This window comes from Globicephala melas, chromosome 18 (assembly GCF_963455315.2).
Source record: "Globicephala melas chromosome 18, mGloMel1.2, whole genome shotgun sequence".
Classification (NCBI taxonomy): Eukaryota; Metazoa; Chordata; class Mammalia; order Artiodactyla; family Delphinidae; genus Globicephala; species Globicephala melas.
In genome coordinates, this window is record NC_083331.1 from 51,097,460 (window position 1) to 51,113,379 (window position 15,920).

Here is a 15,920-nt window from a genome sequence, read left to right on the forward strand (position 1 = left end):
ATGGAAACTGGAATTTCTCAGAGGAACCCCTGGATAATTTTCATTAAACTGATAAACTGTCAGATATGTTGTACATGAAAAACTTTCTAAGATGGCACTGCTGCTGTGAAAATATTACTGGAACCAATTTCAGATGGTTCCTACCCTTGATAAAAAAGTATTCTGTCTTAGTGTTAGATAATGTGACACATGCCTGTAGATGATTCCTAAAGGTAAGATAGTGGTCTCTGTGGAGGAGTAAAGTCGTACATGTATTCTATTTGTGTATCTGTGCAGAAAACAGGCAAACAAGAAAGAGGTTCACTGTATATTTTTAAAAGTTCATTGAACAGAATTTTAATAAAACAAAAACCTTCTATGTGGCCTTGATTTTAAGTGCCAAATATTTGCATTTGCTTTCTCAGGCAAGATGGCCAAGTTAGTGGGTCTACTGAGGCTTTAATCAGCCCATCTTCTAGAACCACTGCCTACTCTTACGAAGCACTGAAGACGCTCAGGTACTGTGGTCAATTATAAAACAACTGACAGGACTATTCTCCTTTTTTTTTTTTTTCTCCTTCTGTGTTTTAAAGAAAACATCCACATACAACCTGATCCTTCCTTTGAAATGCAGAAATTTTTAATTTTACCAGTGGCTAAGCAGGCTTATACAAAGGTGTTGAGTAAACAACTTGGTCACTGGTAAGTTGTCAATTATGAATAATGAGTGTAAACTGTGATTTTTCCTTAAAAAGTCTATATTTTTTTTAAAAAGCATGATTGAGACATTGGCATTGACATTCTTTAAGTAGATTTAAAGGTTTCATTAAATCAGATGTTATCATGATTGTTAATTAAGGTCCACTTTTTGCTTGAGATTTGTGGGGAAAGCAATGGTTTGGAAATATGAATGGGACATCAGAGAAATAGACACTAAAACATGTTACAGGAATATTCAAAATAATCATCGTGCTCTACAACAGACTTATTGAGTGACCGATTTTCATAATAGTATTCTGGAAGTAGGCCAAGGTACTTCTGGAAGTTAAGACAAAATGGGAGACATAAATAAATTTTGCAGAAATGGATTGATACCACTTTAACATTCATATTTTAAAGGTAATAGTTTAGAAGGACTATATGAGCATTATTGTTTTCATTGGATTGGATAATTGCCTTGTGAATTTGATTATCCTGTAAACAAACTTTAAACATGAAGTAAAATGGTTTGTATTGCAGCTCCAATGCTGAAACCAGGCATGCAGGACCAAAGGATACTGTTGTGTACACAAGGACGTATGCGGAGAATAGGTACTGGAAATTTATTTGAAGTATTTTGCTATGTATATTTTATAATTTTGAAATACTCTGTGTTTAAGAAGGAATGCCATTATTTTAGGGTATGCTTGCTTTTTTCAAATAGCAGAACGTTTAAGAGTATATCAAGTTCTTTATATAAATAAATATATAATTCTTTATAATCTTTCCACTATTAAGTAGTTGTCAAATAATCATACAATTTCATTGAATGGACTAAAAAATATTTTAATATAGCACGTGTATACATAATAGGATAGTTATTTGAAAGTTGTCACATAAACATACATGCCCATAATAAGCTTTATAAAATTACACAAGTATTGCTATGCTAATTTGGAGTCACACTTTAATTAAATGGTTCTATCGACTGTTGTTTACCTCTAATCTGAAATAAGGGGTATAACTTTTAGTAAATAAGCTCTGGCCCACAAAATCTGCTGCTTGATGTGATGGATGTTGAGGAAAATGTCACACAAGGTCAGGGATTCACAAGTCATTCGATTTTGCAGAGTATAAAAACAAGAGTTGGCCTAATTGTGTTGTAGGGTAATGGTGGGGCATTCAGATGTGGATATACACACGCGTGTGTCAATCATCGCCCATTTCAAAGAGGCCAGAGAGCAGAGTATGGGGGCGGGGCTCCCAGAAATTCGAGGTGTGTTCGATTTGAGCAACCTTCCCCCCAAAAGGGATTCCTCAAACCCCAAAGTAAGTTACCTTGTAAAATGCAACCTCAACTTTGATTTTGCTGCTTAATCCAATTCTCCCTAAAATCTACACCGACAGTGCAGTATGTATTAGACCAGAGGCCCTAGAATCAGAGTTGGGATTGAATCTTAGTTTGTCATTTACTGACTATGTGGCCTCAGCAAAACTACTTAACTTCAGTTTTCTGTCTCAATTCAAGTCTCAGTTTTCTGACCAATAAAATGGGAATAATTTTATATGTATCAGGCATAAATATGTGCGAACTTTTATTTAGCATTGTGGGCTATGTGTTCCGTAAAGTAGATTCTATTTCTAACAGCAGTCTGCCTACGGGCAGTTTGGAGGGAGAGAAGGATTTCTCATTAAAAAATCCCAAGTGAGGGCTATCACTGTATGAAATAATAGGAACATATTGCTTCTGGTCCTAATATGCTCCCAGGTAGTGTAGGTACTGGGGAAGCAGTTATGGACAGTCAGCTGGTTAGTGCACTGCAAACTTCATTTGTCTCCAGGAGAAAGTGACGTTTACAAACTGGAGCAGAAAGGGAACAAAGAGGACTTTTAAAAGTTACAATATTTTTGCTTTCATTCTAAATGATTCCTGGATGTTTTCAAGCAAATATAAAAACTTCCAAAGCTTTCTCTAAAAGTTCAGGAGTGTTTCTCTACGTGAATGGTGTCTGTCTATATTTGCCTGCACTGGCTCGTGCTTTGTGTATATTCTTTATGTGAGGCTACAGATCGCTTTCTTTTAGTAAAAATAAGGGAGGTGCAAGTATAAACTTCATGAAAAACAATAACTGCTTTTCCTGCTTACACTTGTTCTTGCACTCTCCTTGCCCCATTCTTTATTTATCTTGGTGAATATGTCAACTTATGTCAACTTGGAGGTTTCTTGCATATCAATACTTCTCCAGATTTAAAAAAAAAAAGAGTCAGTACATTGTCCTGGCTTGTAACATCCCAAAGAATAATAATAATGAGGCTGTGTGAGTGGGTGTGTGTGTGCTTCCTTGCCTGCATAGAGGTATATACTTCAATATTAGGGGAACAGCCCAATTCTCACATGTCCATATGTGTTTGTTTCTAGTAAATCACCAAAGGATAGATATCAGGAGAGTATCTCTGAAAAATACATACAAACCATTTATTCGACTTCAGATAAGTGAGTATGTCTGTATTTCCATACATAAAAGTATATACACACACATATAAACATATGTATTTTTATATATTATAGATAATATGTGTGTACATACTTTATAAATATACATTTTATTATGTATGCGTATATGTATTTATATATAATATATATTTACATATCTTCATTATGTATATAGCACTGAAATATATATGTACACATTCTTGTAGTCCATTGAACTTGGAGATGACATTCCTGACAGCGGTTATATTGGTGATTGTATGAGTGGAACAAAGAACAGCAACCTCTGCATCTAGGAATTTGCTCCTTGACTTCCTGGCTGTTGTTCTTTGATTTTGATGTACTTTATTCCAGTAGAGCTTTCTGTGCCTTACAGCTGCCTCCCAGGCAAGTGTCTCTGCTGTTGGTGATCCCAGGAGTCCCCAGTACTGCCACATTATTAGCATCTAGGCTTCATTGCATCCCTAGACCGTGCCCTCAGCCCTCCCTCCTTGCGGTTTTCCAAAGCCAGCTCACCTTACAAACAGCTGCGTGGATGTGCCGCTGTGACCCACTAGGGCCCATGCTCAGTTCCCAGGAAGGAGGTTAGGGTGAGCATCAATTTAGTGCCGGTAAACTGACCTCAGGCTTTTGCTCTTGATTACTCTCTTTTACCATTTTATGCTCAGTCGGATAAATAGGTGACACTCCTGAGACTGTGGCCTGCAGACTTCCAGCGGAGGAAATAAAAATAATTAGCATTTCAGTCCAACCACTGGAAACCAGCTTAATACAAATGTCCGGTATTCTATGGAAGGTATTTCTCTATTGCAGGGGGTGGAAATATGGCCCACTGAGGGTCACGACATATCATTTTTTTTTTTTTTTTTTTTTTGCTGTACGCGGGCCTCTCACCGCTGTGGCCTCTCCTGTTGCGGAGCACAGGCTCCGGACGCGCAGGCTCAGCGGCCATGGCTCACGGGCCCAGCCACTCCGCGGCATGTGGGATCTTCCCGGACTGGGGCACGAACCCGTGTCCTCTCCATCGGCAGGCGAACTCTCAACCACTGCGCCACCAGGGAAGCCCCCATATCTTATTTTTATGCACAGCCTCAGCTTGTAACGCCGTCCTTGGCACCTAACAGATACTCAATAAATTATTCCTGAATAAACAAACCTATGTTCCATTTACTAAGGGAAACATAGGTGGGCCAGGCATCAGAATTACATCCTCTTTTTGTCACTTTTGTTAATATCTTCTATTACCAAGGCTCTTCTTAGTGTCTTGCCTTTAAGTCACACCCCTTTGATGTGACTATAGGAGCAACACAAGTACTGCTTAGATAACCAAAACACCAGAGCTATGTTTTTCATAACGCTCTGAAAAGATCTTTGACTAAGTATGATCTTTTTTTTTTTTTTTTTGGTCACAAGGCACAGCTTTGTTCCATGACCAGGGATCAAACCCAGGTCCCTGGCAGTAAGAGCATGGAGTCCTAGCCACTGGAACACCAGAGAATTCCTGACTAAGTATCATCTTAATAAGGATAACACCAACACCAGAGCTTTCCCTGGGCTCATATTTTTATTGTTAAGGAAGAAAAGCATTCTACATTAAAGTGTTGCTCTCGAAGTGAAGAATTTCACTCCTGTTCCTCAAGTGATCCTTGAAATTTTTTCAGTCATCAGAGCAAAAGTCAATTCTCCGTTAAAACTGGTTAGTCCAGCAAACTTTTTCTGTTGATCATTGTGTGAAATTAGCTGCATCCCCACAGTTCTTACCTAAGCACATCAGTCCCATAACGTGACCAGTGCCCCTTTACAAGGTAAATACCAAATTCCTCTGTACATGATTTATGGGCCTTCAGAATCTGATCCTGCTGAATATTGACTGATGTTCAATCACTCCAGCCCCCCTCATTGTGTGGCACCTTGGTACATCCTGTTCACTCTGCTTGGAACCCCTCCATCACGCCCCTCCCCACCTCACTGAGCTCCCCTTGAGAGCTCCTTCACCCTCAAGCTTTAACTCAGATGGCACTTATGCTGACAAGCCTTTCCTGCTTCACCCCAGGGATAAGCTGCTCCACTGGCTGTGTTCTCCTAACTCTTGTCACACATCCATAAATATGTGGTGACCATCCAATCACACACCTGGCTACCCTAGTGGAAAGAAGGCTTCTCATTGGAGGAGACTCTCTCACTCTTCTTTATATTCCCAGCTCCTGTCTCAGTGTCTCTGGAATGGAAGAATGCTAGAGAGTGGCAGTTTTTACTCTGGAAGTGCTTACAGTCTAACATGGGAAATTTAAGTGTGTGGGTACCTACGTATGCATATATGTGAAAAATGCATAGGGAACTATTTGCCCGGAATATGTAAGCAAGTACCTAGAGAGATCATTGAAAGAGGGAAATATTTATTTATGTACATAAGGGAAGAAGAGATTACTAGAATGACTGAGAGTATAAAATGAAACAAGGTTTATCTACTCCAATCCCTTTCCTCTCTTACCCCCTCCTCCCCTCAACTTTCCCTCCTCTCTGCTTCTAGTCCTGCACTCGATGACAGGATCGATTGTGGTTTCTGGGCATGACTAGTTCTTTCTAACCCAGCGAGCCCAGTCAATCTCACAAGCAGGCCCAGAGGTAGCATAGGGCTCTGTGGCCGCTCTGCCTTCATTCAGATCCCGCCTCTGCCACTCACTGGCTGCATGACTTACCCTTCTGTGCCTCAGCTTTCTCTTCTGTAAAATAATGATAAAAATAAGAGTACCTGCTTCTCAGAGATGTTATGAAGAATAAACGAGTTGATAGTGCGTGGAAAGCAAAGTGCGTGGAAAATGCACTGCACATATTAAGTATATTAGCACTATTAAGTATTAGCTATTTTTGTGTGTGTGTGTGTGGTACGTGGGCCTCTCACTGTTGTGGCCTCTCCCATTGTGGAGCACAGCCTCCGGACGCACAGGCTTAGCGGCCATGGCTCACAGGCCCAGCCGCTCCGCGGCATGTGGGATCTTCCCGGACCGGGGCACGAACCCGTGTCCCCTGCATCGGCAGGCGGACTCTCAACCACTGTGCCACCAGGGAAGCCCAAATATTAGCTATTTTTATTTCACCACCCCGGTATGTATCCTACTTTGGAAATTTCAGGCTTGTTTGCTAACACCCTGAGACTAGTAAACTCTGCAAGGTGCTAATTAAGACTGTCCTAAGACCTTCCAAATGGAAAAGAATCAAGTAGTTATTGGTCTTTCTTAAGACTCCGGCGTGACCCAAGGTCTTTTGGACTTACTGATCATTTATTTATTATTGAACATTATTTTTCCAAAGTAAATAGCAAAGCTCTTTTTTCCCCATCAAATTTGTAGTGAGATTATATCATATTGGAGAATTTTTGTCATGAAAGGGCCCCCAATATTCTGAGTCTTACAATGACACCAAGAGAAGTGGCCTAGGGGAGCGTTTTAGTGACTCTAGACCCTAGAATCTAGGTTATCCATCATTTGTGAATTCACCAACACATTCTTGAATGGATTTCTATTTTTGTCCTATTGAATGTTTTGAGAGTTAAATTTTTATATTAATCTGCAGCATAAATTTTCTATGATATAAGTACATTAATAATTCAAAACCCTCTTCTAGCTTCAAGGGGTACTTATGACCTAGTTCAGTTAGAAAACTGTGAACATCTTTGTCCTGCCCAGATGCACTTTTGATTGCTAATGAATTAATAATCTGAGACTTTCCTTCATGTTAATTCTTTGATATCATTTTGAAATAACTAGAAGAATCAATCACTTATCCTGCTATCCTAGGATAAGTAAATCCTCAGCTTTCCTTGATTTTTACACAATTTACTACAGTATCAACACAATTAACATATCATTTCCATACGACTTTATGGGGAATACATCTGTCTTTTGCATCATGACAAATTTATTTTTAATTGCTTACATCTCTATAGGTCTGTCATTGAAATGGATATGTGCACTTACTGTCGAAAACCCTTGGGCACAGAAGCTAAGATGATTTTAAATGAATTACAAATTTGCTGCCATTCCACTTGCTTCAAGGTAAGGCTATGTTTATTGCATTTAACTCAATATAAAATTGCATAATGATTGGAATAAAGATAATTATTTAATGAAATATATGAGTTGAAGTTAAAGCTTTCAGAAACACTGTCATGCACATTAATAATGCACTATTTAAACATTTCTCAGAGTTCTACAGCCTAAACCTCCAAGGTTTATAATTACTCTCTTGGCTTTAGGCTTAAAAGTTGATTATTGACACATTTATAACTCTTACCCTACAGATTGAAATCTGTAAAAAGATAAACACTTGTTCTCTTTAGAAAAGTTTTTGCAGCATTTTCATAAATCATGCATTACATAAAATATATAATGAAATCTGAAAAGGCAAAGAAATTGTTGAGAAGAAAGCTAGCATCTCCTTACATTATGAAATTAGGACCAATGGGCTTAACAATAGTTGAAACTCAGTCTGCTTTTGAGAGCATGATTAATTCTAATTAAATGTGGCTTAGTATAATAATAAAGCGTACATAGTAGAATGCGTCACAGTTTGTGTTTTTATATGCTATTTCTTTTACTTTTCACAAAAACATTCCGTAGGTCAACAATATAGATTTTGGTGTAACTGGGTGAGCACTTAACTAGGAACCTGAAGACTTGAGCTGGAGTTCTAACTGACACTAATTGAGGCCATGTGACTTTGGACATCATCTAAATTAGCTTAGCCTCAGTTTCCTCATCTGTAAAATGAAGTAGCTGATTAGACCAGTGGTTTCCAACCCTGGATGCATATTATAATTGTCTGAGGAGATTAGGAGAAAAATAGAATGCTTGGGACCAGCCTCAATTACATCAAGAATCTTAGAGATGACTGCTGGGCATTGGTATTTTTTACAATCTCCTTAGATAGATCTAACAGGCAGCCAGTTTAAGAACCACAGCCTAAATCTATGGGTCCCTTCTAGTGCTGATATTCTATGACTGATACAAATTATCTAATTCAGTTAAGTAGATGTAATACTTTGACAATTGATTGCTTCTCCTTAAATTAGCTTCAGAAAGTGACACAAAGCAAGAAGAAATATGATGCATCATTTTGAGCAAATAAAATCCAAAAGGCCATCATATATAGAATTCTATATAAAATGTAATCTGAAAATTTCATAATTATTTAATTATGACAGTAAAATTTCCTTTTAATTATTAAGTTTACTCAACGAAACAAAAGTTAGTCTATAGCTCCTCATTTAAAATTATTATGCAGAAATTTTTTAAAAGAAGAAAATTCTCCTGATTATTGCTTTTGGTAAATAGGAATAATTTCCATTTATTATATTTTGGATGATTTATTTCCATTTTCAATTTAATTATAAAATACTACTGAGAATAAAAATGTCCCCACACTCCTAGGAAAAGACAGATTATTCTATAGCCATAATAGTAGAGAACCATCTGAACTGGCTTAAACATGTCAAACTGATCTATGACAATTTGCGTCAGTGAACTTGAAAGTCAGCCAGTTGGCAGTGAACTTGCTCCAGTGAGCACAGGTCTAAGGCAGATGTCAACCCTTTCCTTCCTCTTTAACCAACACAACTTGAAACAAACTTCCCCCTAAACCCTGCATAGGATCAGAAGTTCGTTTTGCTCAATGACACTATACCCGGACAGCATAGCTCTCCCTTAGTAAGCAAACAATAAATGCACTTTGTGTTTTTGTTTGCGATATCCAGTGGTGATCTTGTCTTTGGCATAACCAATTTCTGAAAATGTATATCTACTCTGTTGTGAGTTACGTAGAGACTTCAGTGGTATATATGCCCTGAAATGCACACCTCCATAGTAGAGAGATTTATGAGAGGATTTATTTGAAAAGTTCAGTGTGTGGATCACAGACAAGTAAGTATACTCTTATTTTCCCTCTGGGTTCTCTTGAGGCTTCATCTGAGTGTTGCTATGAAGGATGGTACTGAATAAAGTAAAAGTTTTGTTTGTTTTTTTTGTTTTGTTTTGCGGTACGCGGGCCTCTCACTGTTGTGGCGTCTCCCGTCCGGAGCACAGGCTCCGGACGCGCAGGCTCAGCGGCCATGGCTCACGGGCCCAGCCGCTCTGCGGCATGTGGGATCCTCCCGGACCGGGGCACGAACCCGTGTGCCCTGCATCGGCAGGCAGACTCTCAACCACTGCGCCACCAGGGAAGCCCCCAAAAGTTTTTTCTGTTTTTTTTTTTAATCCTGTTACGCCAAGAATCTAAACTTCATATATAATGTAAACTTTATGCATTCTGTTTAGTGTGAAATATGCAAACAACCTTTGGAAAACCTACAAGCCGGTGACAGTGTTTGGATTTATAAACAGACAATACATTGTGAATCTTGCTACTCTCAAGTTGTAGGTAAGTGTTAAGCTCTGTAAGGAACCATCACTAACATTAATGAACTTTTAATATTGATGAAAGATCTCAAAACTAAAAAGTATTTTCTTAATTATAGTAAAAATTCAGCTGCAGATAACATGGTGGCATTTCACTTTATGGTATAAAAATCAGTCAACATTTATATTTTCTTCTGATGTCAGACCAGACATAGATACAACTAAGCAAAAGTCATTTATTTTAGGAAATTTTCCATTTTTTCCTAACAAAAACAGATTTTCTTTGCTCTACTGATCAGTGGAGTTGAAGTGCACTTCTGTGAATGACCTTTACATTTGCACTGGAATATACTTTTTTAAAACGTAATTTGGTTATTATACTAAATGCCTTTTAATGTTATTTTTAAACAGAAAATTTAGAGTTAATGGTGTACAATTCTATATTAATGTTATTTTTAAACGGAAAATTTAGAGTTAATGGTGTGGAATTCTATATTGCATATAACATTTGAGTATTTTTTTTTACCTTTAAGACCAACTTTACTATAATTTGGATACCTAATTAGCATAAATTTTGTGAGAAGAAACATTAAGGGTCTGCCTTTTTAACTCATATTTTCAATAAGCTTAGCATGAAAGCTGTAAAAGTTGATTTAAAAGATGTGTACAGTGCACAGTAAGCTAGCAATATAAAATCCTATGAAACTTCATTGTAAAGCTAGTATCAACATTTAATTTTTGCTTCAATAGTAAGTAGGTAGAATAACCATGATGATATTGGGGAGCTGGTCAACAGCACTGTGTGAAAGGCAAGTTGCCTGCTGGTGGTGAATGAAAAAGGAGCATTTGCGATTTTTACACGGGATCCAAAATATGGAATTTAAAGACAAGTGTGTGATATTAATGAGGTACTGAGAGGCTACATCTGGAAAATACTCTGAAAAATATTCAGAAAGCCATGTTCCATCAGGCTGCAGAATCAATGACAAGAACAAAGCTAATTATATTCATACTTGGCCTTCTATTTTCTGCTTTCCCCAGCCAGTTCTCATATTTCTTTTTTTTTTCCCTAATCAAGCAGCCTTATCAGGATCCATTGTTACATCAAGGGGCCTTGATGTGCATGGTGCAGCTCTGAAACTTTCAGTCCCGGGAGTCCATGATACGGTTTAGGAGATGTGGTTACCAAAACACTCAGAAGTCTTTGTGTTTTCTTCCCGGTGTGCATTTTTATAGTATATTTAAGTTGTCAAGACATGACTCTCAGGCATGTCATAAATATGAGCACAGGGCATTGGTACTTTGTATTCACGGTATGACGAAAAGCCATGCCACAGTGATGAGTGCAGTAGGAGGTGAAAGTAAAATGCTTAACCCACCACTACCCCCTTGATGAGTAATTATTTATTTTTAAAACTTTAGTTATAGTCTTATTTTTGTACTGAATTTGTATATCTAACTTATTTTCTTTAAATTTTTCAGCAAAGTGGATTCAGTAATTCTGGCACATGAAAATCAAGATGAAAGCATTCACTAAGGAGTTAAAATTTTTATTGTAAGAACATATAATCTAGAAAAGCTTTTACACCAAAGATTGACTCTGGTATAGAATTAACAACTCTGCTATTGCATAAATAATCTAATTGCCTCCACTAAGGTCACATACATAAAGGGAACCATCTGGTATCTGGTTAGATTTAGAGATCAAAAATTCAAGTGGTTCTAGCACCCAGTGTCAAAGGAAGCATGCTTCTGATGGCAGTGAGCATTGCCAGCCTTCACCAGGTCCATCTCTGCTCAGTATTAGGCTGTGTGTCACGGTTTCCATTATAGACAAATTTACCATCTTCTCACCTTTGTTTCCCTAAGAATTTGGATTTACAGACGTTATTGAAGTCTTGATAAAACTGTCATGGGAGCAAGATATGTTTCATTTATGTACAAAAGTAATGTTGATAGAAATTTTGGCAGAAAGATGTTAACGTATAAAGTTGTATGGACCTCAGAAAATCACTTAAACCTTTCAGATTTCTGTGCTATTATCTGTAACATGAGGGCCAATGGACAAAATGATTTCTAAGGTCGCTTTCTGCTCCAAAATTATCAGATTCTAAAGCAAGTTTTTGTTTGCTCTTTAGAAACATACCTGAATCTGTGTTTGTTAGGCCTATTGAACTAGATAGGATATCTGAACAATTTAACCTTGGTATCATCCTTCAGTTTATCACTGATACAAGTTTTATAGAATGTGTTTTAAAAACAGAAAGACCTGCATTTATGGGTAATGGGTAAAATCATATGACATGGTGTTTACGTAATTTGTCAGGTTTTCTTTGCATGCATTTCAAAATCTGGATTCATAAATTATCTATGAGAAATAATGAAAGTTATGGACTACAAAGACATGTTCTTTCGCATGCTGTATCTATTCCTATTACATAGCACTTTATATTTACAGATGGCTTATAAAAATAAATGAACTGTCAGTTATACAGAATCTTCTTGTACAGTGTCTATAAATATTACTCACTGACATTGATATGTCAGTTATATGATCATAATTTATTATATTCTGTGCCATGCTGCTTAAAGTAATTTTTTAACTGCTCAATCTATAACTTTGATTTTTAAAGAGCTTTTTCTTAAGGAATTGAAAATTCAGTAATCTTGTGAGGAACTATTATTATTATTAAAATTGAGACATTGCACTTATAAACTACTTTATATGCACATAGCAATTGCTTCTCAAAGGAAAGCATATGGAACATTGAGAGAGGGTGGAATTCTAAGGGAGTTTAAGGCAGTTGTAAAAAACTGACAAACTAGGGAGATTAAAAGATAATCATGTATTTTCTAAATGTTGATAAATGTAGAGTTATTCTTCTGTATAATGATTTCAAGCATCTGTTCCTCTTAGACACTGGTCCACAAAGTGTTAAGCACTAATGCTTATTAAAATACAGAAATGTGTAATCATTGTCCTATGGAGAGGGAGCCAGAAAAAACAATTAATAATAATTTGATATTCATTAATTCATGCTTGATGAGAAGCGGTGGTAATTGAGCCATATGTTTTATTGTTCTCTTATTACATGCTATCAGACTGGATCAAAAGAAATAATTTTCTTAGAGTTGGAATTTGTGGCAGGAAAGGACGAATGAAATAGTATCCCTCTCTTTTATATAAAGTATATTAACATCTCAATGCCTTTGTGGTAATTAAAAATCATTTGAATATCATTTTTAAAGGATTCTACTGTTGAATGCTTAATTTAAAAAAAAACCTAAAAGGAACGTAATTCTCACTTTTCTGTAGCTGTTTAATGGACCCTTTCTTCTACAATAATGTATTAAATTAAACCAAAAGCTGTTGTAAAAATGGAATAAATACAGAGTGGAGAGAGAAGGGCTTCTGATTTACCAAGTCCGCCTCATCATGTCTGGGATTACTTGCACCATAGGAATGACAGATTCCTAAAACAGTTCGTAAGATCTCATTTTTTCTTTTTTTGCAGCTAACTAATTATGCTATGATTGGCATACTTTTCCTGGACACAACTGCCTAAATCTCAGAATACCAGGCCCTGAATTCTATTACAAATGAAGAGATGTCTCTAAAAAATAATTTATCGCTCCACTATGAGAGTATCCTTCCAAAAAGCAAAACAAAGATATATCTAGTAATCTTGGAAATAGAATTTGTTAAAAACCTTTTTTCTTTTACTAAGGCCAAGAAATAAAAATTTATTCAAGAAGTAATCTATGCATCCTTAATTGTTTGATTGCAATCACTCCTATAATTAGATAGGAGTGATGAGACAGTCCAGTTCTCACTGCTGGGGCATTCTCTGACTTGTTTATTATGGTAGAAAATCATGAGTGTTTGGAACATTTTCCTATTCAGCTTGATTCAGAGCTCTACCAAAACAAGTGACCGTTTGGTCTACGTAGAGGCAAACTTACCATGATGATGTTGATTTTTTTGTTGTTGTAGTTGTTACTACTGAATATACTGGTTATTTGGTACAATGTAAATAAATTGTTTTTAGCATTCCACCTATTCCATAGCACTCAACAGTTCCCAGAGGCACCCATAAATATCTGTATTAACTTGGATAGGCCATTTCCCTCATGGGTCAATTTCCTGCTACTTAAAAGGTGGGATTGAGAACATTGGCTTGCTATTGTACCCACCAGTGCAAACACTGCAAGAATCTATGAATCTATTCCTGCTGCTTACCCCATTCTTAGATTATCTCTTTTGTTAGATGCCTAAGAGTTGGTGAATGTTTTGAATGTGCTGCAGAATTGCATGTTAACTTTGTCACAACACAAAGTGAATTCTGGATCGTGTTTACTGGATCTTTGTCCTGCCATTTGAGACGTATGGCTTCTGAGATAGTACTGAAATGTTCAGATGTCTCCTGAGTTAGGTAATAGTTTCCGTTTTTTCACTAGAAGAGAGGAAACTGATCATTATCATTGCCTTATAAATGTCATCTGGGAAAGATATTTTAACTTCATTGCCTCTTTGAAACATTCTTCTCATTAATACATTGAAATGCCCAATCATTCTAGACTCTGTAGGAAAAAATGCATTGTTCATAATCTACTGTCACTCATTCATTCACTCATTCATTTGTTCTGTTATACAATAATTTAAAAATCTTCATTGAGAAACTGTGTTCCAGATCTGAGTGATAACAAAAATAACCAAGGCTCCTGCCCTCATGGAACTTAAATTCTAAAGGAAGGGTGGAGGCACAGTTTGAAAGACAAAAAATAAATAAACACAATAATTTCTGAAAGTAAATAAGACCAGGAAGGAAATAAAGTGCAGCGACTAGGTCAAGGGGTAGTATTTAAAAATAATGTTGTCAGATGATATTTCAAATAAGAGCTGAATGATGAGAAGGAACCAGGCTGGGGAAAAGCACTCCAGGAGGAGACGTTTTAGGATCAGCCAAAATCAGACCACTTTCTGGACTAAATGTGTCCGTGCTTCTCTTAAACACGAGATAGAAGTTCACAGATGCCAAGAGACAGAGAATAGTCAAAGCATTTTTAAGCTTCCTCTATTCCTCACGCAAAACAATATTCAGATATTACCTAGATAGCTTTCAGCTCTCTGCCAATGGGTGGGTTACAGCAAATGGCTACTTTGTCCTGGTCCTCAGGCTGAAGTTGCTCACTTCGATAAAGGAGTGACTTTGTCAAAGGTGGTTCTGAACCAGCGTTCACCTGAAGTAGAAACAATGGACCAGGCATGACGTTTCCTCGCCTCATTTGAGGCAGCACTCAGGATCAAATTCCTTTCTGTTTTCCAAATAGAAACAGTAAACAATTAGGCTACATAATTTCAGATCTAGAAGAGACTTCCCACAGGAATTTTATGAATGTTACATGTTCTTGTCCTTTGTTGCAATATGAATAATGTATCTGGTGGAAAGGAACATTTAGATATTGATATAACTTTCTTGACAGGCACAATTTGTTAATTTTATCTCCTTTCCCAGGAGAAAAGGAAAGATCATGAACTTCAAGGATCCTTCAGGCCCATAAAGGCAAACTGGATTGAAAGTCTCCCACAAGAAAGTGTTTAGTCCCTAAGGCAAGTGCAGCTTTGATGTGATTTAAAGAGATCACAGAAAGATTGCCAGGAGGCTGGAATTAGTGAACACAAAGCGATGAGGTTGAAGAAGCAGGCAAGATACAGGCCATGGTTGTTTCATAATGGATTATTAAAAATATAGATTATCAAATGAATGGTGGCATTTCATAAAATTCATTTATGCCTTTTAAATTTGTGTCATTAAAATATTATTGACAACTGTTGGTTTCATGAACAGATTAAAATTATTTTGAGACAAATAGAGTCTACTGATTTTTGACAAAAGCATGAAGACAATTCAATGGAGAAAGAATAGTCTTTTCAACAAATGGTGCTGAGATAATTGGACACCCATATGCAAAAAAGAAAAAAAGTACCTAGACCCAGACTTACATCTTTTACAAAAATTAACTCAAAATGGGTCACAGACTTAAATGTAAAATGCAAAACCATAAAACTTCCAGAAGAAAAAGTAGGAGAAAAACAACATGACCTTAAACATGGTGAAGAGTTTTTGGATGTAACATCAAAAGCACAATCTATAAAAGAAATTTCAGTCAGCTTTATTAAAATTAAAAACTTCTGCTCTGTGAAAGGCACTGTTAAGAGAATGAAAAGATAAGCCACAGACTGAGAGAAAATATTTGCAAAGTAGATATCTGGTAAAGAATTTGTCCTCCATACCAAAGAACTCTTAAAACGAAACAATAAGGAAACAAAAAACTTATTTTAAAAAATGGGCAAAAGA

The 15,920-nt window shown here is 36.7% G+C and overlaps 1 protein-coding gene across 5 annotated transcripts in view; it reads left to right on the forward strand.

Moving 5' to 3' along the window:
• The window catches only part of SCEL (sciellin), a 326,999-nt gene extending 311,648 nt beyond the window's left edge, over positions 1–15,351 (forward strand). For all 5 annotated transcript variants that reach the window (XM_060288050.2, XM_060288051.2, XM_060288049.2 and 2 more), the window contains 6 exons: positions 405–497; positions 1,219–1,290; positions 3,098–3,172; positions 7,116–7,224; positions 9,481–9,583; positions 11,044–15,351. In XM_060288050.2, the coding sequence (XP_060144033.1) occupies positions 405–497; positions 1,219–1,290; positions 3,098–3,172; positions 7,116–7,224; positions 9,481–9,583; positions 11,044–11,060 (469 nt within the window). In that variant the 3' untranslated portion in view covers positions 11,061–15,351. The remainder of the gene's footprint in view (positions 1–404; positions 498–1,218; positions 1,291–3,097; positions 3,173–7,115; positions 7,225–9,480; positions 9,584–11,043) is intronic.
• Positions 15,352–15,920: the final 569 nt, after the last annotated feature.